The sequence below is a fragment of the Corylus avellana genome, chromosome 7, assembly GCF_965113065.1.
Source record: "Corylus avellana chromosome 7, dhCorAvel1.hap1.2, whole genome shotgun sequence".
Taxonomy (NCBI): Eukaryota; Viridiplantae; Streptophyta; class Magnoliopsida; order Fagales; family Betulaceae; genus Corylus; species Corylus avellana.
In genome coordinates this window covers 18,830,482-18,851,100 of record NC_142496.1, presented here as the reverse complement: position 1 = coordinate 18,851,100, position 20,619 = coordinate 18,830,482, and the positions used below count along the sequence as shown (strand labels likewise).

The 20,619-nt window shown below is 36.9% G+C and overlaps 2 protein-coding genes and 1 pseudogene across 2 annotated transcripts; all 3 read right to left on the bottom strand.

The window, feature by feature from the left end:
• Positions 1-266: 266 nt before the first annotated feature.
• On the bottom strand, positions 267-623 carry LOC148584620 (wall-associated receptor kinase 3-like). The gene has a single exon (XM_088518541.1). The coding sequence runs from the start codon at positions 621-623 to the stop codon at positions 267-269; it is 357 nt and encodes a 118-aa protein (XP_088374667.1).
• Positions 624-1,501: 878 nt separating this feature from the next.
• Positions 1,502-13,818, bottom strand: LOC132184812 (plastid division protein CDP1, chloroplastic). The gene is given in 13 exon segments (XM_059598583.2): positions 1,502-2,052; positions 2,054-2,129; positions 2,483-2,673; positions 3,361-4,104; positions 4,186-4,251; positions 4,782-4,901; positions 5,057-5,152; positions 5,375-5,743; positions 6,127-6,249; positions 6,345-6,449; positions 6,767-6,904; positions 7,026-7,139; positions 13,364-13,818. Coding segments are annotated over 13 exon segments (2,610 nt in total). The 5' UTR covers positions 13,643-13,818; the 3' UTR covers positions 1,502-1,863.
• A 4,637-nt stretch (positions 13,819-18,455) lies between these two features.
• Positions 18,456-19,923, bottom strand: LOC148584619 (uncharacterized; annotated as a pseudogene).
• Between the last annotated feature and the right edge of the window lie 696 nt (positions 19,924-20,619).

Sequence of the window (20,619 nt, the reverse complement as noted above, 5' to 3'; positions counted from 1 at the left end):
GGGAGCCACCACTCCACCTGCAAGGGAGGAGATTCTTTCGAACCGCATTAGCTTAATTACTAACAAAGAGAAAAATAAAACGTTTATGAAAAGTATATATATACTAGTCATCCACAACAAGTTTCGAAAATAGTAGGCATACAAAAGTTCAATTTCACCAATTGCTTTCATCATATAGTCTAACTTCCTAATAGCTAAATAAGAGATGTATCAATTATTAATTAATTTCATTAACAGATACAGATATAGAACCATGGACTTACTAATCATTTGCCATCATCCACTGGTTTCAGTACATTGTTCCTCATGCTATCATACCAGGCAGTAGAAGAAGAACCAATGTCAACATCAATATTGAAAGAGTGTGTAGGGCCATTGAGCAAGTATTCAGTCTCTTCAGTGTAAAGATCGGCCTTTCTCCATGGATGCTTCCCCATAATTGACAGTCCCTCCAACTCCGTTGCTACTTCTTTCATAGAAGGCATATCTTCCCCTCTTACCCTCAAGCACCTTTTTGCAAGATTAGCAGCTTCCTTTAGTTCTTCAATATTACCCTCATTCACAATGTGATCCTCGAGAATTTGAACTAGGCGATCCTCTTTTATTGCAGAAATAAAGTACATTGTTAGATTTTTGTAGTTTTCACAATACCCTTTAATTGATTTCCGTGCCCACTGGGTGGGGGATGAAACTTGCAAATGCTGACCATATGCAAGTCGTCAAAACTAATTTTGAGTTGGCAGATAAAAATTATCGTTTCAATTGAAGATGAGTTATTTTAGAGGGTGATTTTGGCTATGATGATATAAAGATGAGTTATTTGTTAATATGCTTTATTTTTATTTTGCTTAAAAGCGACATGCTATCTTAAAAGGCTCCACTTCTAGAGTTTGAATTGAAGTTTTTTTTCTTATTATCCACCTTGCAAGAAAAACTAGGGTTTTAATGTCAAAATTATAAAAAGTACAAAGTAATCTTCACCTGATTTTTTTTCCCTTTCAAACATTGTCGTTTTCTTGATTATATTTGTCTTATTATTTAATTAATGATTCTTTTTTCTTTTTTTGCAGGGCCGTTTTGGGTGGTGTGGTTGAACTAGAAGGATTGAGATCTCCTCATATTTTTTAAAATCTAATTCCTCCATTTCATCTAACGGTTTAAACAAATACAAAAGTTTATGTGTTATTGAGATAATTAATTTTAATGTTAATTTTTAATATGTCAAATCCACTTGCCTCGGTAACACAAATTTCTGCATTTACTTAAACCGTTAGATAAAATGGATTGCTTAAATTTTAGAATATGAGAATCTCACATTTTATAAAATATGAGGGAATCTAAATCCGAACTGGAGTGGGTTTAGCACCGACACTGTAGCAAGGAGAACAAAAGAATTTAAGGTGTAAATTCCTTCAAATGTACGCATCAAAAATAGGTCAATAAGGTGATTAAGTATGAGTCATATGATGTGGCACATTTAAAGCCACGAGCTGAACAAAACTTGATGAATTAGAGAGCCTTTCTATAAATGATTTCACTTGTCCATGATTACTCAATTAGCAATCACATTATTGATAGGAAACGAATTGACAAAGATTCTAAATGAGGTCATTTGACACTTTACACTACTTGGTCAGCACTAACCAAATAATTGAACTTCAATTTCCTTTGAATGCCCCTATTCTAACAAACCCATCTTATATGATATACATTTCACCATTTTTAAAAGCTTACTAGTGCCCTCCACGTTCATTTTTATAGGCCTCCTCCGCAAGATAAGAAATTGAAGACGGAAAAAACACGAGTTAGCAGAACACTCCTCATAGCAGGCTCACGTTTCAGAACGAGTAATGCTACACACTCCTACTCCCGTACTCCCGTACTCCCACTTTCACACTCTCTAACGTGGTTGTTAAAATTACTATTAGATTTTGAATTGATCACTATTAAATTTTGATCCAATAGTGATTTTAAAAGCCACGTCAGGGAGTATGGGAGTGGGAATGTGTATAGCATTACTCTTCCAGAATTAGGCTGAATATTATTGTGATGGTGTTTGAGTATCACCTTCACAAAACCTCCATGATCCATCATCTTGCCTTCTTAGAACATATCGAACTTTATAGGCACTGCAATCAATCAACGAGATAAAGAAAAAGTTGGAAATGTTGCAGGATAGCAAAATAAAATGTAACTAAGACAGGGAATAGAAGATTATTTCATCACTAGAGATTATTGTAACTATTATCTTGGTAATTGAGACTAATTTATGAGCAATCTTTTGTCTGCAGTAGTAAGAATTCACAAATTCATGAACCATATTATGGGAATTAATCCTAAAATTTCAAATGTATACACTACTTATCGAAAAAACAGCCTAGGATATGATATACATTTCCCATTAAACATGAATAAGCAATACACAATAAGATTCTAAATAACAATAACAAAAATTGATGTATAATGTTGATTCTACTTATACCTGTAATAAGTTGGGTTCTTCTGCTGAGATTCATCAACAAGCTCTGCAGCTTCCTCTAAAAGAGCCTCAATTTCTGCCATTTCCGTTCCAACCCTGTCTGACATAATGTCAGCTCGCAGAACAGACAGCTGTAGCATAACAAATCTCCAATAACAAGACTTGGCTTTTGCCACATCAGCCAGAGCTTGCCACTGCAAATCATTACACAAACAAAAACCACCCTAAAGCATCATGATAAAGCATTAAATATTACGCCTCCAGGAAAGAAAACTTTTTGTTATTAAACATGCCGAAATAGTTTCTCCGCTAAGTTAAAAGTAATTGCCTTTATCAAGGTCTACGTTTTTAACGACACTCAGAAAATTTCAGCCATTCATTTGGCCAATTTAAATTCTGCAGGGTAGAATTATGACTCTTTCCTAATATTTCTAGTATCCAAAGTAATTTTCTTTGAGATTTAAATCTTTCAAGATTTCTTTTTCCTTTGAAGCAAGACTAAAACCAGCTGCACCAGGAGTGGGCAATACATAAGCGACGTGGTGCACACATCTCTTTGAACACATTGCTGAGCGATTCACCAAATAAGATGGCTGCACCATAGAGTAAGTTAACTATTTCCTCGCAGCTATTTGGTATGTGCAACTTATTAGAATTTTCAATCACTATCATCAGATTACTCACAATTTCAAATTATCTTTCCATATAAAAAAATTCATTTACTATGACATTTTCTATTTTATTTTTCCAGATTATAGGCCAGTAGCTCAATTGATTAAACAATATTATTACAAAATACACTCAAAAGTTTGATTGTTAAATGGTGATAGTTATATGACAGCATGGCAAGATATGAAAAACAATCCATGCACTTCACGCACCTGAACAAGCATTGATTCATCAAGGACGTCAGAGAGGCTATGAACTTGATGATTAGGCCCCAAAGCCTCAGCTTTAATTGCTTGCCATTGCCTAACAAGGGCTTCAGCTTCTTCCATAGGCATTAGCCTCCTGTACACAGCAGTCATAGAGGATGACAGACTAGCAGCAGGTGATAAAACATGCGGATTTCCAGCATCTGAGCGGTTCCTGAACTGGATCTTAACCATTGCCAGAAGCTTCTTGAGTCTGCCAGCAATATCCAAAGACAAATCTGTTCTCTCAACAAGCGAACTTGTCTCCATATTTTGTGTACTGGAGTCCCATTTGGAAGCTCTTTTCACCTTATTAACACTCATACCTGCTAATTTAAAGGTAGCAAACATAATGCACCCCAGTACAGCAATAGACGTTATCCTTCCAACCAGTTTTTGGGCCAACCAATTTTCCCAAACTTTGTTATGGTGAATGCCAGGATTCCTGTTCAATTGACCAGATGATGTGCTACCATTGCTTCCGCTGCTATTTTTGCCCAATACCAATGGACTTTGCATGTCCGGAGTCAATTGCTTAACAGCAGACCCAAGGAGTTGAGAAGAGCTTGCATACGAAAGAGATTCCTTAAAATCTTTCCGCTCTGACAGAGAAGAGGCCACTGGTCTGTGGCATAGAGCACGCACAGCTTGTGGAGCTCCTTTACTTTTCTTGCTCCCAGGAGATTTCTTTTCACCACTGAAAAAATTGGCCTGCAGAGATGTACGTTTGTAACATCTTCCTGTTACAAATTAAAGCTTAATCTACATTGCATCCACCAGTATGAACCTTACCAAAGACGGAGAACAATCTCGTGTATCAGGAAAGACACCAAGCACAGCATCCTTCAGCCACGTTTCCTGGTCAAGTGGAGCAGACAGTCTGACGTGAGAATGTATCAACCTCAAAGCCAAGCACGAAATTTGAAGGGTAAGATGGCATCATATAGTACATAGTCCATGCAACAAAATGATCATATCTATCTAGTGCACAATCTAAAACAGCCCTTTCATTTTCCTGAAACCACAAAATAAGAAAATAAATGAGAATATAAGAATAATTGTTAAGACAGGGCCTGGTCCACTGAAGTAGATGTCCCAACATGTGTCGCTCAATTTCTGATAGATTAAATAAGAAAGTTAGGAAGGCAATTCACAAGATCCTATCATCCAAGATACATTAAGGTAGCATATAAAAATCTGACAGACGATTGTATCACCAAGAACGAATCTTATGGTTGGATCAATGCTCAAATTAACCACCATAAATCATCATGCATCAATTGAAGCTACCCCCAATTGAGCCATCCACCTAAGCAGTTTCAGAAGCAAGTTTTTTAAGGGCAGCAAAAATCAAAATTCTGAAGATAGAAGAGAGAGAGAGGACACACCAACGATGGTTTTGCACCAGAAACGTGTTTTATTTCCTTTCCTGAGATTGAATTTCGAGCAGCAGGATTTGAATTCAATTCAAGCTGTTGAAGCTTGTCAACGACCACGGCCTCATTACACTAGAAACCAATAAATAAATCAAAGTAGTTCAATAAACTAGGGGCAAAGAGAAGAAGAGAATGAAAATTATATCTGCTGAAACCAAGATAACAATTCCGAGAATATTTTAATGAAGTCAGCTAGAAATAGAACAGGACCAAAATGAATAATTTACCTGTCCAAGAAGGAACAAACAAAAAGCTTCCTCAAGTTTGAGATCAATTCCCTCTGATGCTATCAAACATTCGCAGATAGTTTTTGCTTTGTTTATCTGCAAAAAAAATAAAATAATAAGTGACATTAATAAATGGAACACAACAAACCTCACTCTTTCTATTAAAAGAAATTGAACCTGAATAGGCATGTTAATAATTGTAAGATTCATACAAAATACACGAAATTAACAAAACCTTTTTCTCAGAAATTGCAGTAGAGTAAGGAGGGGAGTGCGGATAAGAATATCTTGTAAACGAGCTGCAGAGAAAGGACTTACCAACTCTGTCTGCTTGCTTGAAAATCCAAGTGCTACATAAGCTATTAACGCCACGTAGATACAATTGATATCGATTACAACCCTTTGATTCTGTGATTCAAGTGATTTCTTATTCTTGCGTATAACAGCTAAACTATCCCATGGAAGAAGATCAACTATCTCTGTAGCCATTAGCCTATTAAGTGCTTGGCTCAGGAAGCACGGCCAGTCTTGGACTTGGCGCGAAGTTTCCACCTCAAGGCCCTGTCTGAGCAGTTCACGCAAGGCTGCAATTGCTCCTCGTCTCCTTTCAGCATTTTCAGGTGAATGAGGCATGCCTAACAGTTCCAACGTGCATGCAGGTGCAAGCTCCTCCAAAGATTCTTCTATCTAGAAACCAAGGCCAACAAATTTACTATAGACACAGGAAATCAAGTTGACTCTTATGGAAGTAACAAATACAGCATAAAATAAAATGCTAGAAGGACCGATCCCCACTGCAAAGTTTCTAGGGCCATTTTTTCCCAGATAAGAATATCTCAGTTTTTGTGATCTGATCTACTCATACTTTTCAATAATTCTTTGGTTTTTTTATTAAAAAAAAGTATGTAATGCATGATGAGAGAAAAGCAAATGGTTTCAATTTCAATTACCAATTCATCAGATAAGGCAGAAGCAACAGAAAGAGATGCCTATTGTAGGCTGAACCAAGCGAACACTCACAGATTCTTGAATAAGTTGGAAGCAAAAGCACACAAGGAAATGAGCATTACCTGAGATAACAATGTCATTTTTCCAAGAGATATTTTACTCCTTAGAAGACACTGAGCTCGAGCAAGTGCTTCAAATCCTTGGGACACCTTGTTCTTCTCGAAACCGATCTTTGCAATTGCACACTTCAAGAAAGCACCTAGGATAAGACAAGGAGGCATAACAAGGCTGCCACAAAAAGATGGTACATGCTCCTAACTTCTTTGCTGATATGCCTTACCTCAGCCAGTGCCATAGAAAGAAGCAAATCATGAATATATGGCTTAGCATCTGGATGTTGAAGAGCTGCCCGGCCAATATCCAGCACAAGCTTTACCTCTCCAACCTAGATTGGAGAAATCCGCATAGAGCATCATATCTATCTTCCAAACCAAAAGCCTTCTTTTGCTTTATGCTAATGATATCGTAAATGGAAGAAAATATTCAACAGTTTCAAGACAGTAGCAAGAGGACGATGGTATGGTATCATAAAGAAAGAGCAAACACTCACAAGTAGGACAGGTATATGTTTCACTACAAACCCTGAAATAAATTAACCTACAAAAAGAATATAACTCCTCTGCACATAGAACGCAAAACAAAATTCAAAAGCACAGCAGTTATTTACTACAAACTAAGTAAAATTTACACAAAAGTTTGTACCTCTTGAAGGACGCAAAGAGCAGCAGGCAACCAAGCCCAGGGAATTTGAAGAGGTGATTTAGGTGGGATCTTTTCCCTCATATTACCAGCATATTCTGGTTCAAAAAGAAGCTTATCCCTCACATCCATCAGAAGGTCCTGCAAACCAGAGAAAAAAAAAATCAGAACTCAACAGTAGTGTAGAAAACAGCTCTGTGCACCGTTTGTTCAAAAAAGAATTATGATAATCAAGCAAAATGACAACATGATTTATCTCTACCTGGCGAGATACAACAGCATCCATGGTGTAACCTTCTTCAATCTGAGCACTCTTCAAATCCATCACAGATTTAACTATCTCATCTTTCTCAGCTTGATTATGAACACCAATAAGCTGTGATGTTAACGCCCATACGCAGTAAGTGAGTTACTAAACACACAGAGATGCACACAAACAAAAGGTGGAGACGATATCTATAAAGTGCGCCATTCATAAATGCTTTTCAAACTTTGCAAAATTTGATACACCAGTATGAAGTGTTGGGAAGATAGGCACGATTAGGCTCTTCAGAACAGTTCAAACCACACAATTCCCTTTAAGACTAAGGTAAGATTCAGGATCCAGAACACAATAAAATAATAGAAGCAAGATACAGAAGGGAACAGAGTCTCAACTAAGCTTTCTCTCCTGTTCACCAGAAAGAAACAAGTGAAAAGAGAAAGAAAAATGGACTAGAAACCATTAAAGACCAACCTTAAAAAAAGAATTGTTATACTAACCATTAAAGGTAATGACCACTACAGAAAGAATGACACAAGCAGAATGTGGTTGACAGGTATTGTATATCTAAGAGGAGTGAGGAGTCTATGGATCGTCTACTTCTCCGTTGTGCAATCCAATTTGCGATTTTAATGATATTTTGTTCACTTCAACACAAGGAGCTTTGAAGTGAAGTCACTATCATGTGTTATCTACTCCAGTGAATTCCCCGTTTTCTTGGAAGAGTATTTGGAAAGTTAAGGCTTCCTCAAGAGGGGCGTTCTTTATGTGGACAGCAACTTTAGAGAAAATCTTAACTTTGAATAATTTACGAAAGAGGCATGTTATTGTGGTGGATTGGCGTTGTATGTGTAAGAAGAGTGGTTAGTCTATTGATCACCTTCTTCTTCATTATGGGGTTGCAAGAGAATTATGGAGCTCGCCTTTTCAGTTGTTAAGAGTTGTATGAGTTATGCCTCAAAGGGTGAGAGATTTGTTGCTAAGTTGGAGGGAACAATTGGGACAACACAATGTTTTGGAATTGTGGAGGTTGTGTTTAATGTGGTGTATTTGGAGAGAAATGAACGCAATGAGCTTTAAAGATCACGAGATGGCGACGTTAGAGTTAAAGAGATGCTCTTTCAATCCCTTCATACATGGATAGTAGCGTTTATTGGATTGCCTGTTTCTAATTTCTATGAATTCTTAGAGTTTTGTTCTTCTTTTTCTACACTTTAGAAGTTCTCTTGTATGCTTCCTATGTATTATAATTCCGTCCCTCTGTACTTTTAATGAATTTGAATTACTTAGCCAAAAAAGGGTGTAGAGTGGGGAACGGTGGACATAGGCTGTAATGTGGCAACATGGGCTGCTTTTAAAGTGGAGGGGCATCGATTAATTTGTATGACCATCAAGGAACTTTTTTATTGATTTATTTTATTCCAATTTATTTTTTCTAATTTTTTTATCCCTAGGATCAGTTATAATTGCATCGAATAAAAATTTAGAGAACAGGGATGAATGAACTGATGAACATGGGCTATGTTCTCTATTTATTTAGCTTATTATGGAGTTTATTTAGCTTGTCATGGAGTCATTTTCATTGCGGGTAGTTTAAATTCAGTAGTGGTTTAGTGTTTCGACATGGGCTGTTTTATGTGTAGTGTCCATGTTACATGTATTGTGTAATGAGTAGTTTAGGCCGGGTGTAGTGGGTCTATGTCATTTAGTGCTTAGAAAAGAGAGATGTTGGTGAATTGAGAGAAAATGTGACAAGTAGAGAGGCTAAGTTAGTAGATGGTCAGAACCATTGTTTAACATGTCAGTACCTATATCACTAGAAATCTCAAACCTCACTTTCCACTCCACTTTCAAAGTTTCTTCAAAATCAGAGATACTTCTCTGCTGTCAATGCATCTGTGTCTTTGACAATTTTTTCCGTACCAAGATCGTTCTCAAGCAAACCAGCACGACTTTTTCCGTTTTCCCACTAATTTTGCATGGTTTCTCCCTTTCCATTCTTCCATTTCTAAACAAATAAGATTACCACATGCCTTCTAGCCTATATACAACTTATTATTGTACTGCACTGAATCCACCAAACACCTTTGATTACCTCCGATCAACATATCACACATCCAAACTCACCACTGATCACCACAGATCAACATGTAACTTACACAGAGCATACCAAAGTCTCCAAAGAACAAACATAGATCAACAACGTACCATTAACCACTACTATATCACTACAAACCACAGCAGCCGTATACCAGTTCTGCTGTTTACAGCTACACAACTTCACCGAGAAAGAGAGTTGTCTAATTTTTAATTTTAATTTTATAAGTAATCAAGATATCATTAAAAACGTAAAGTGCACCCAAGTGCACAGGAAGTATACAAGAGTACCACCTAGCTAGAAGGAGAAAAAATAACGAGGAAATTATGAAACTAAGCACTGAAGGAGATACAAATGCAGTTGTACAAAGATAAAGAGTATTGAAGAAAAAAACCTTTAAGCTCCACCAACGTCCTCCTATTGTCCTCAAAACTTCTATCATTTCTTTCCTTCCAAAGACATCAGAAAAGGCAATAATGCTATCTTACACACAACAGCACTTCGAGTGCTACCAACAGTCCACCAACAAGTAACAAGTCAACTACTTATCTAAGCATAACCCAAGACAAAGACAGCCCAAAGCGATTGAAAAAACATTCCATAAGACACAAGCAACCTCACACTAGAAAAGAAGATGGTCCATAACTCCCCATTCCACTTACACCTACAACACCTATCAACCACAATGACATGCCACTTCCTAAGATTGTCCATGGTAAGGATCAATCTTTCCTAACACCACCGACCAAGCAAAAAAGAAACCCTCCAAGGAACCTTAGTCCGTCTCATACTCTTTCAAGGGAAAACAATGACATCACTACAAACAAGAACACTATATAAGGAACTAACATCGAACAACCCTCTTTTAGAAGGGACTCACCAAAGCTTGTCTTCACCTTCCCATCTCACTCTAATTGAATACAACAAATTGAAAAACGAGGCAAAGACATCTACTTCTCAATCATGAGCCACTCTAACAAAGCTTACGTTCCAACAATTATAGCCATCAGCAAGCTCCAAGTGAGCCACTACGGAAGCATTCTTCACACAAGCAATACCATATAAATCTGGAAATGCTTCTTTTAGGGCCTCGTCCCCACACCACAAATCATGCCAAAATCTAATTAAAAATTAGCCCAATGACTCCCAATAACACCTAGAAGGAGCGTTGAATAGGTGTTTACAAAATAATGTGGCAATGTAAACTTCAAACTAACATGGAACCCACAATTTTGTGTAAACTTCAGTATCCTTGTAACACTGCTAGTTCAAACAGGCTTAAAATGGAGCTTAGAACGAGCAGCACTGCCATACTCAAAAACTACTTCCAACTTAGTAGTTCGAACTTGCACTTGAAGGGCGTTGTTTGGTCCTTGAAACATACCTTGTCACTAGCATGTTCGAACTAGCAAAATCCTTAGCTCGAACAGATTACAAAATTTTATGCTTTATGCAAAAACCTAAGTACAAGCTTTGTCTAACTTTAGTCCCAATTACGCCAAAGCGTTTGAGCACCAAATTAGCCAACCTAAAAACTAACACTAACCTTGGAGCCATCTTCCACCTCAAATCTAATATGACTTGAAAACTTCCCTCGACCCCTCCTAATATTCTTCCATAGCCTTGAAAACTTCCCTCGACCCCTCCTAATATTCTTCCATAGCCCCACTCCATATGACCCAAGAGACTCATTAGAACACCACCCACCCCACGAACTGTCAAATTTAGAGTCCACCACAACTCTACACCAAGTGAAATTTGAACTCTTCACCTAGCCCACCCCATAAGAAATCTTGTGAAGCTTCTTTATGTGGTTTGCAACACCTGTGGGGAGAGGGAAAAGGGGCATGAAATACGTAAGAAAATTGGAAAGTGTGCTCTTAATATGGGTAACCCTCCCTTAGAGATCAGAGAACAAACCTTATACTAGCTTACCAGGTGAAATTTGAGCTCTTCACCTAGCCCACCCCATAAGATATCTCGTGAAGCTTCTTTATGCGGTTTGCAACACCCGTGGGGAGAGGGAAAAGGGGCATTAAATACGTAAGAAAATTGGAAAGTGTGCTCTTAATAAGGGTAACCCTCTCTTATAGGTCAGAGAACAAACCTTATACTAGCTTACCAGGTAAAATTTGAACTCTTCGCCTAGCCTAGCCCACCCCATAAGAAATCTCGATGAAGCTTCTTTATGCAGTTTGCAACTCTCATGGGGAGAGGGAAGAGGGGCATGATATAAGTAAGAAAATTGGAAAGCATGCTATTAATAAGGGTAAGCCTACCACCCTTAAACAAGTACATCCTTTTCCAACAGCCCAACTAACGCTCTATCTTTTTAATAACATTGTCCCAAATAGACTTGGCCTTATAGGAGCCCCCAACGGAAGAAAAAGATACTTCAAAAGTAAATAAGATACCCCACAACCCATAATACCTAATCCTCCACATTATCAACATTAACCCCAAGAACCAATTCTGACTTAGCCAGACTAATCTTCAAACCGGAGACAACTTCGAAGCACGCAAATAGCGAAAGTGGTCAAGCTTGACCCCCACCAAAGGGTCATTCGCAAACAACAAGCACGACATGTTAACCACACCAAAGTGTCTAAACCCCACAAAAAAAGCCTGAGAAAAAAACCCATTAACAATTGCAAAAGGCATTCTACTTGAGACCTCTATAACAACAACAAAGAGAAGCAGCGACAAAGGATCTCCTTGTCTCAAACCACAGGAACTACTAATGAAACTGAGTTTATTGTCATTCACCAAAACGTAAAAGTGCACCGAAAATGTGTTATCCAAAAGCGACATTTGACCCCAAAATCACACCTCCTGAACAAGTAAGAAATCCCAATAGACATGATCATAAGCCTTCTCAATATCCAGTTTGCAAAGCACCCTAGGCTCACCAGGTTTGATTTTAATATCCAGGCATTCATTAGCAATGAGTACAAAATCAAGGATTTGCCTACCTACCTTTGACAAAAGCGTTTTGGGGCTTCAAAATAATCTTCTCTATGACCTTTCTCAACTTGTTGGTCTAGGACTTTAGCAATACTCTTGTAAACTCCACTCACAAGACCGATAGGGCTATAATCCATAAGGTGAATGAATAGCCCCAAATTTCTTCAGAATGAAGGCAAAAGTGGCATTGAGACTTTTCTCAAACTTATTACTAGCATGAAAATCATGGAACACTCCCACAATATTTACCTTGATCACCTCCCAGCTGACTTGGAAGAACGCCATAGAAAAACCATCAAGGCTTGGTGCCTTCTTGCTGTTCATACCTTTCACCACCTCAAGGACCTCACTCTCCTCAAACGATCTCTCTAAACAGGAAGCCTCACCCACATTATTTAGGAAGAAGATTCTCTATTTACAATGTTTTTGAAGAAAATCAATTCACTAAAAAAAAAAGATGAAGTGTTTGGTTTTAAGGAAAAGAAAAGGGAAGGAAAAAAAAATGAAAGTGTTTGGCTGTAAGGAAAAAAAAAAAGGAATTTAAGGGAATGGCTATGATACCATGTTAGTAAATTGAGAGAAAACGTGAAAAGGAGAAAGGCTAAGTTAGAAATGATCATAACCCTCTCAGTTCTATTTATAGTATTGAGATGAATGTCCATTTATAAATCTGCCTAAATAACAACTATTAACAAACTAACCATCTTCGAACAACTTCAATAAGCTACTTAACTATCTTTTAACAAAAAGGGTGAATAGCGGATCATAAGATGAAAAGAAAAAAAGAAAAAAAAGAGAGTTTGTACTGTGATGTGTTCCAGCCCAAATTGGAACTTGTTAGTGTGGTGTTTTCAGCTCTAAGTGGAGCTTTCTAGTGCAATTGTTATTACAATTCCTGCTCATTCTATCCGGGCTGCATCATACATTCTCCATACGAAGCCTCACACAATCATTCAGCTTCATTCTAGTGTGAAACATACAACTAAAATTCAATATCGTTCTCATTTCCCGACAGGGATGGGTCCCAAAGGGGCCCTTCCTTCAAGGGGTTCCTCGTAAAAAGAAAAGAAAAAAAAAATTCTCACAAACCAAACAGAAATCTTTTAAAAAAAGTTTAACAGTACCAACGGCACCAAATAATTCGGAAAAAAAAAAAAAAGGATCCAGTAAAAATTTTGGCATTTTACCAATTATTGCAGCGCGCGCGCGCACACACATAGATTCGTATATACATATAAACAATGACAGTGGAGAGAGGGAGATTATGAAAAGCGACCTGGTAACAGGTAACGGGGATGTCAACTGTGGTGCGAGTGGGTGCATTCTCGACAATGTGGGTGTCAACCGCGTTGAGCCTCCGCTGGCGGGTGGGATTATCGTACCTCCTCAAATGCGACCCAATCGAAACCCTAGAGACCCCGATTCTCGAGCTTGCAGCTCTGGCCAACGTCAACACCGGGACCGTGTGATCTTCCTTCTGTAAATTGGATATGTAATGAATTGGGCATTGGGAGCACGAATAAGGAACGCTCGGCACGGAGAAAGCTTGCGCCATGCGTCGCCCCCAAGAAAACCAAAATTCTTAGTACTGCATAGCTTCAATCAGCTCATTTCGAAGCACACTAGGGAGAAAAAAACCTTGTCATTCTGGTTATGGTGAAAAATGGAGAAACATTGAAAACAAAATCCTGGAGCAAGACATCCGTAGAGGGAATGGTATGGTGTTGAGAAAACAAAAATATGCTCACGAAATTTTTACCAAAAAAAAAAAAAAAAAGAAAAAGAAAAAATAAAGAGAAAAGTACACACAGTTTTCCTCGGCGAAATTTAAATAATAAAAAGAAAAAAGAAAAAGAATAAATAAGGAGAAAAGTACACAAAGTTTTGATGCAAATTGAGTTGAAAGAAATTTTTTATATCTAATTTATAAAAATGACATTTTTCTCTTAAATTACTACATTGTCATTGTTTCTCTCTAACTATTAATTATGCCAAAATCTTTCCTAAACTACTAAAACAATATCAATACTCCCGTGACAAAAATATATTTCATAATTTTTTTTTTAATTTAAAATTATATTTTTGTCTTATTGACTATTTTTTAAAGTTATTTTTGTCTTTTTATTAGCCTGGTGGACATTGACATTTTTTTTAAGTTTAGGGAGAATATTTACTCAATTATTAGTTTTTTTAAGGGGGGAGGGGGTGATGGGTGGTAATTTTAAGAGGAGAAAAAATAAATATTTGATTTATTTTTATTAAATACAAAATTGAGTTTTTAAAAGAAAATCTTATTTTTTGAGCCCATTGCATCCAATTTCATACTAACTGATGTGATGTATTTTAAGTGGCTAATAATTATGTTTATTTTAAGTATCTAATATGTAAAGTCACTTAAAACACGACATAAAATGTACAAATATGTTATGTTTTAAACTCAAATGTTTTTAAATACATCAAAATGAAATTGTCACGAAATCATGCATTGTCTTGTGAACTTGTTACTTTACATTCGTACTCAAATATTTTCTTAAACATTTTAGAAAAACCTTATAAAGGGGTATGGTAATATGGAAAGTCATTTTGAGTCTATTACAATGGCTTATTTCATGGTTTATTTTAATGATACTTAATTAAGTCATGAACTTGCATAGTTGCTACTTTTTCACCTATAAAACACCTCGGTGTTTTGTGATTGAGTAAGTTTTAGACCAAGTTAGAACTTAGAGTCTTTCTTTAGGCTTGGATGTAGAGCGGAAACGGTAGGCAGTTTGATTGTATTTTCGTATTTGCGGATCTTAGTAATGTATCTTGTGATAGTTTGTTGTTGTTATCTTTTATAGATTTTTGGTTATAGTTGTTTAAGATATGTTCTTGAGGTATTAATTGTAACTCAAATTATTTATTTTTGTTTTTCGCTATTTTATTCACTCTGGTATATGTTAGAGGGTAGTTTTTCCAGTTAATTACAAGTTAATTAATTTGGTAAAAACTACTAGTAAATCTCCAAGTTAATTATTGTTAAGAAAAACTTCACTTACCACCCCTGATCTTTCATCACCTTCACAATCATACCCTTAAACTTTAAAAAGTGTCAATTTAGGGTAATAATCTTTCAGAATTTTGCAATGTCAATCGTCTGTTAGGCTTAATACTAACTATAATGCCCCCAAAACTCGTATTAACCAGTCTGACAAGGTTACTAGTGATTACCCTAGTTTAATCAACTAGTGGGTAAATGAGGAATCGCCCCTCTAAACATAATCAGAGTTAATGCATAGGAAGGTGAAATAAATCTGATAAATATATTAATCATTACAGGGACAAGTATAATCCTCAAATTAGAAGAGATTGAGCAACTAATAATATAAAACAAATCTGATAACAACATGAAGATCTTAAAGCAAAGTCTATGGTGGCAACCGTACCACTTTTGAGTTATAGGAACAAGCTCCTTATAAGAGTAATAACCGCGTAAGTCTAACGACTTAGTAAGTAAACTTCAGGATTTGGTATGAGATGAGCCAATTATTATTAAGCATAAATAAATGTGCAGTTTTGATAAACATTGAAAAGATGTGTTGTCTCCGTTAATACACCTTGAAAATATATGTTTGATTTGATAAAGGGTGGTGTCTTCCTGGCGGCAATCGCCTAAGTATTTTAATGCAGAAAACTAATACTCTATAGGTCATAACTATCATATATGGTCTACTCGAGATATTACCCATTCTTAGGAAGGTTGGCACTGTTCCGAGGGACCTGTAATACAATGTCGGTGCCCCAACCATTGTACGCTACCGTCTATAACACTAGTAGTCAAACCGAGTCCGACCTCGAGTGGCCTACGTTACTAATGATGTATGTCATGTAGTGACCGCCTGTTAAGGTCGCGTCAGTCACGAAACAACCATTGGATCCAAGGCCCATATAACAACACACACATTTGATTATAGAATCAAGTCTATAGAGTAAGCTCATGTCCATTATACCGTACGTACCGGTGTACTATGTCATACAATGCATCTTATCAATCAATTATTAAAGCATGTACCAAGTTATTACAAAAAGTAGATATGCTCATATCATACACGTGCTCAATCAGCTGACATATCACACGTTTTTAAGGAAAGTGTTCGTAAGTGATTGCTTACCTCGTTCGCTTGCTCGAGTCCTCCGACATCACGAATCCCTACTATAACGAAACATAGTTATCATTATAAGTAGGATTAGAGAACTCTACGAAGTTCCATCTAATGAAAATGGCCGCTAAAACCTTGTACCACACAATTGGGGCTAAGGGGACGGGTGGCCTGCTCTCTGGGCGAGCATTCGCTCCCTAGGCGAGTGCTGGACTAGAGGGTAAGGCTCAGCCAGAAATCCCCAAAAATGCGTTCTAGGCTTCTATCTAAGGCTATGGGTTGATATTTTCCTTTCTAAGCTTAAAATAAACACTTATACCATAAGAAAACACAACACAAAGAATCAAAGAGGTGTTTAAAAACCTTTTGAAAATATTTCTTGGTTTTGTTAAAAAGATGGGTATAAGAGCTTGTCATAGCATCTTTAAAACTTGTAACATTAGGAAATCAGTAACAACGATTAAAAAGGGCATAAAGGAAGGGTCAATGAATCACCTTAGAAGATAGCTAGAGCTTCAAACTTTCTCATTTCTTTCTCCAAGCTTCTCCTCACACTAGGGTTAGGTTTTCTGAGGTTGAAGGTGGCTAAGGGTCGAGTAGCATGGTTTATATATAGGGTGGAGGCATGCTTTGGGTCTAAAAAGTGGAGAATAGGTTAAAATTGCTTTTTAGAGTTGACAGCGAGCACTCAGATACTACTGAGCGAGCGCTCATGTACTGTTCACAACATATTAAAAATACTTTTCAGGCTTACGATTGGGTACTGTCTAATAGTCTGAAGACTGGTCTGCTAGTGCTTGCGTACTGTAGTAGCGAGCACTCGTGTATTGTTCACAAAAGGTACATATGATTGGATTTTGCATAAAGGGGGGTTCATGCGAGCGTTCATGTGGTCCTTGGGCGAGCACTCACACCAAGGACAAGAGCAAGTGCTCGTGTGGTCCCGGAGAGAGTGTTTGGCCAATGAGGGTATTTTTTGGGGTTTTTTCTTCTAAAAAAGTCTTAAGGGGGTTAGTTTATTTATTGAAGGTTTATGTCACTTGGTTTAAGGGATTATTAACCAGTTAAGTAAGAAATCTTTAACTCTTTAAAAATTGTGATTTGTCGGGGTACTACACTAACGGAGACCCATCACGTGCGGCACACATGCTATATTTTACCTGAATGTGTTATGCCCCTCCTCTTTCATGTGTAAAAGACTTAAATGCTCATAACATCATTGTCTCGATATTTCAACTCATTAAACAACCTTTAAAAAAAATCAATATTTCAACTCGATGTTTCCCATAGATTTTCAACTCGTTTTTGAAGATTACACAACTATATCTCAACTCTTGCAAGAAGAACCCTAACATTACTATTGTAGTTGTGTTTTGCCAATTTACCTTGTGATTTGCATCACAAAGGTTTTCTTCGTGACACGTAATGAACAATTTTGTTTTTTGTTTTTTTAAGCGTAAAAGTTTAGTGCTTTAACCCTAATTTGTATTGTATGCAATTATTTTATAAATTTGTTTAGGGAATGTGGGTTTTCTCTAAATGTTGCATGTTAGTTTCTTCAATTTTATAGTTATTTGGGTCTTCTAAAACCTTTTTCATTGTATGATGGATTTAAGTTTCGTCATTTTCAATCTTTGGGTCATCTTGATGTTGCCAAAATGTTGAATAATTTCTATGGTTCGTGGTCTCATTTTGTTGTGATTAGTGTGTCTTGATGAGTGTGACATTGTTGGGTTTAGATCTAAAAAGTGGTCAACGTTGTTGCATTCTACAATTTGTTTCCTAGCTTTTTGGAAGTTGAAAGTGGTCCTTAATAAGGCTTGAAAAACCAATGTCATTACACTGTAATTGTTTTTGTTTGCTACCTTTATTTAATCTAGTTGTTGGAATTAAAGTGGACCATCTACTTTCTAATTGTTTGGTATAAGAAGCGTTTTCAATATATAGTAAGGCCCTTGTATGTCATTGTACAGTAAATGATAATCATTTCCATTGGATACATCTAACAGCTTTGTACTGGTCCCCCAAGCTCTGCCTCTCGAGTTAAATAATCCGCTAAATGGACCATAATATCAAAAAATGATGGTGGAAATATTTGTTCCATCTTGCATAGAATTATGACAATGTTAACCTTCATTTGCTTCAAAATATATGCTTTTAATGTTCGTGCACACAACTGCATAAAAAAATTACTCATCTCAATCTTTGTTATTTCTATTTCAAACATTAATTTTCACGGATTGCAACAGGAAGTAAACGCTATAAGAAGACATGACAATCATGGCTTTTCATTCCCGCTATCTTGCTAGGAAACTTGTTCACACATCGACCAATGTTAGACACATACCCATCAGGAAATTCCACACATTTCAGCCACTCACATAACCGGTTCTTCTCATCTCTTGTAAAAGTGTATGCCGCAAGTGGCATCGTGGTGGTTGCACCAATTGTTTGCAAGTGCAATTCTTTACTTATACCCATCTTCGTGCGTTGGCTGTGTCCTTTGTTTTCCCAGGAATATTCATCAATGTACCCAGGATACTATCACATATGTTCTTCTCAATGTACATGACATCTAAATTGTGTTATAGTTTCAATATTGACCAATAAGACAACTTAAAGAAAATACTTTTGTTCCTCCAATTCGACTCATTTATATCAACACCACTTGTGCGATGCTTTCTCTTGTTCCCAATATGTTTGCTAAACTGCACATGTTCAACATGTATTAGTTGTTGCAATAGTTGATCTCTGAACATTTCTTCAGGTTCCAATCTATGCTTCTTTGTACCATCAAACAATTCTCTTTCTTGGCACCACACATAGTCTCGAGGAAGCCACCTATGATGACACATGTAACAGTCTTTAAATCTATACTTCAACCTATAAGACATTGTATCCTTGTTACATACCGGACACGCCTGCTTTCCCTTTGTATAATACCCAAACAAGTTTCCATACGCGGAAAAATCGTTTATGGTGCATAGTAATACAGCATGCAACTGAAATGTCTCTTTAGTCGAAAAATCGTAAGTGATTACACCTTCATTCCATAATTCTTGCAAATCATCAACTAGAGGCAGCAAATGCACATCGATGTCGTTTCCAGGTGCTGTGCGACCAGGGATAATTAAGGACAATATCATATTGGGATCCTTCATACACATCCACGGAGGTAAATTGTACGGCATTAATACTACTGGCCATATGCTATATGTGGTACTCATATTACCAAATGAGTTGAAACCATCACTTGTCAAACCAAGTCGCACATTCCGGGAATCACGAGCAAACTATTCATATTCTTTATTAAACTCTTTCCACACAAGACCATCGGCTGTATGTCCTAGAGTGTTGCTGTCATCTTTTCGTTCATCTTTGTACCACCTCATATGTTTGACCATATCTTTCGACATAAACAATCGTTGCAACTTCGATTTTATTTGGAAATACCGCAAGACCTTTTGAAGAATTTTCTTGCCACTACCCTTAACACAACTCCATCTTGAAGTGTTGCAAGTTGGGCATTGTACTTTATCTGCATGCTCCTTCCAAAAAAACACACAATCATTCTGGCATGCATGTATAGATTCTAACCAAAACTCAAGTCTCGGCAATATCGCTTTGCTTCTCGGTACGAGCGTGGCAATATCTCTCTATTAGGAAGGACCTCCTTTATCAACTTAATAATCATATCGAATGCTGTGTTACTCATGTTGTAAATCATCTTTATACTAAGCATCTTCAAAATGAAAGCTACTTTTGTAAATTTATTTCAGCTTCGATAAAATTCACCCATGCTATCTTCCTATAATCGGCCAAAACTGATTCTATGTTCATGATAGTCAATCGTTGGACCACAAGTAGTAGAGGATTCACCTATGTTGGCTTCCAAAAATGTCCCCATTTGAACATCGCCTAACAATTCTTCGATCTCATCAACCTCCTCTATCCTCGTATTTGTATCAATGTGTAAGTTGGCAATCACGTTTATAATACACGGATCTTCTTCCCCATAAATATTCATTGAGTGTATGTACGATCAATTCCATGTTGATACAAGTGACTCTACACCAATTCAATATGACGAAAATATCGATTTGCACAATCACGACATGGACACCTCATAATACCATTTACATCCACACATTGATGCATCATTTTAAGGAATTCTTCAACACCTTTTAGATATCGATTTGAACATCAAGTAGGTTCTTGCATCCAAATCTTATCCATATCGATGTCACTATCACAAGTTACTCATTTCCTACATTTAATCAAAAGCATGTTTAGAGAAGTTTTCATTTTCTGTTTAGGGTTTAGGCATCTATGACTAAGTACTTAAATAATAAAAACAAAACACAAGGCATGCACTCATGTGCTTACCATA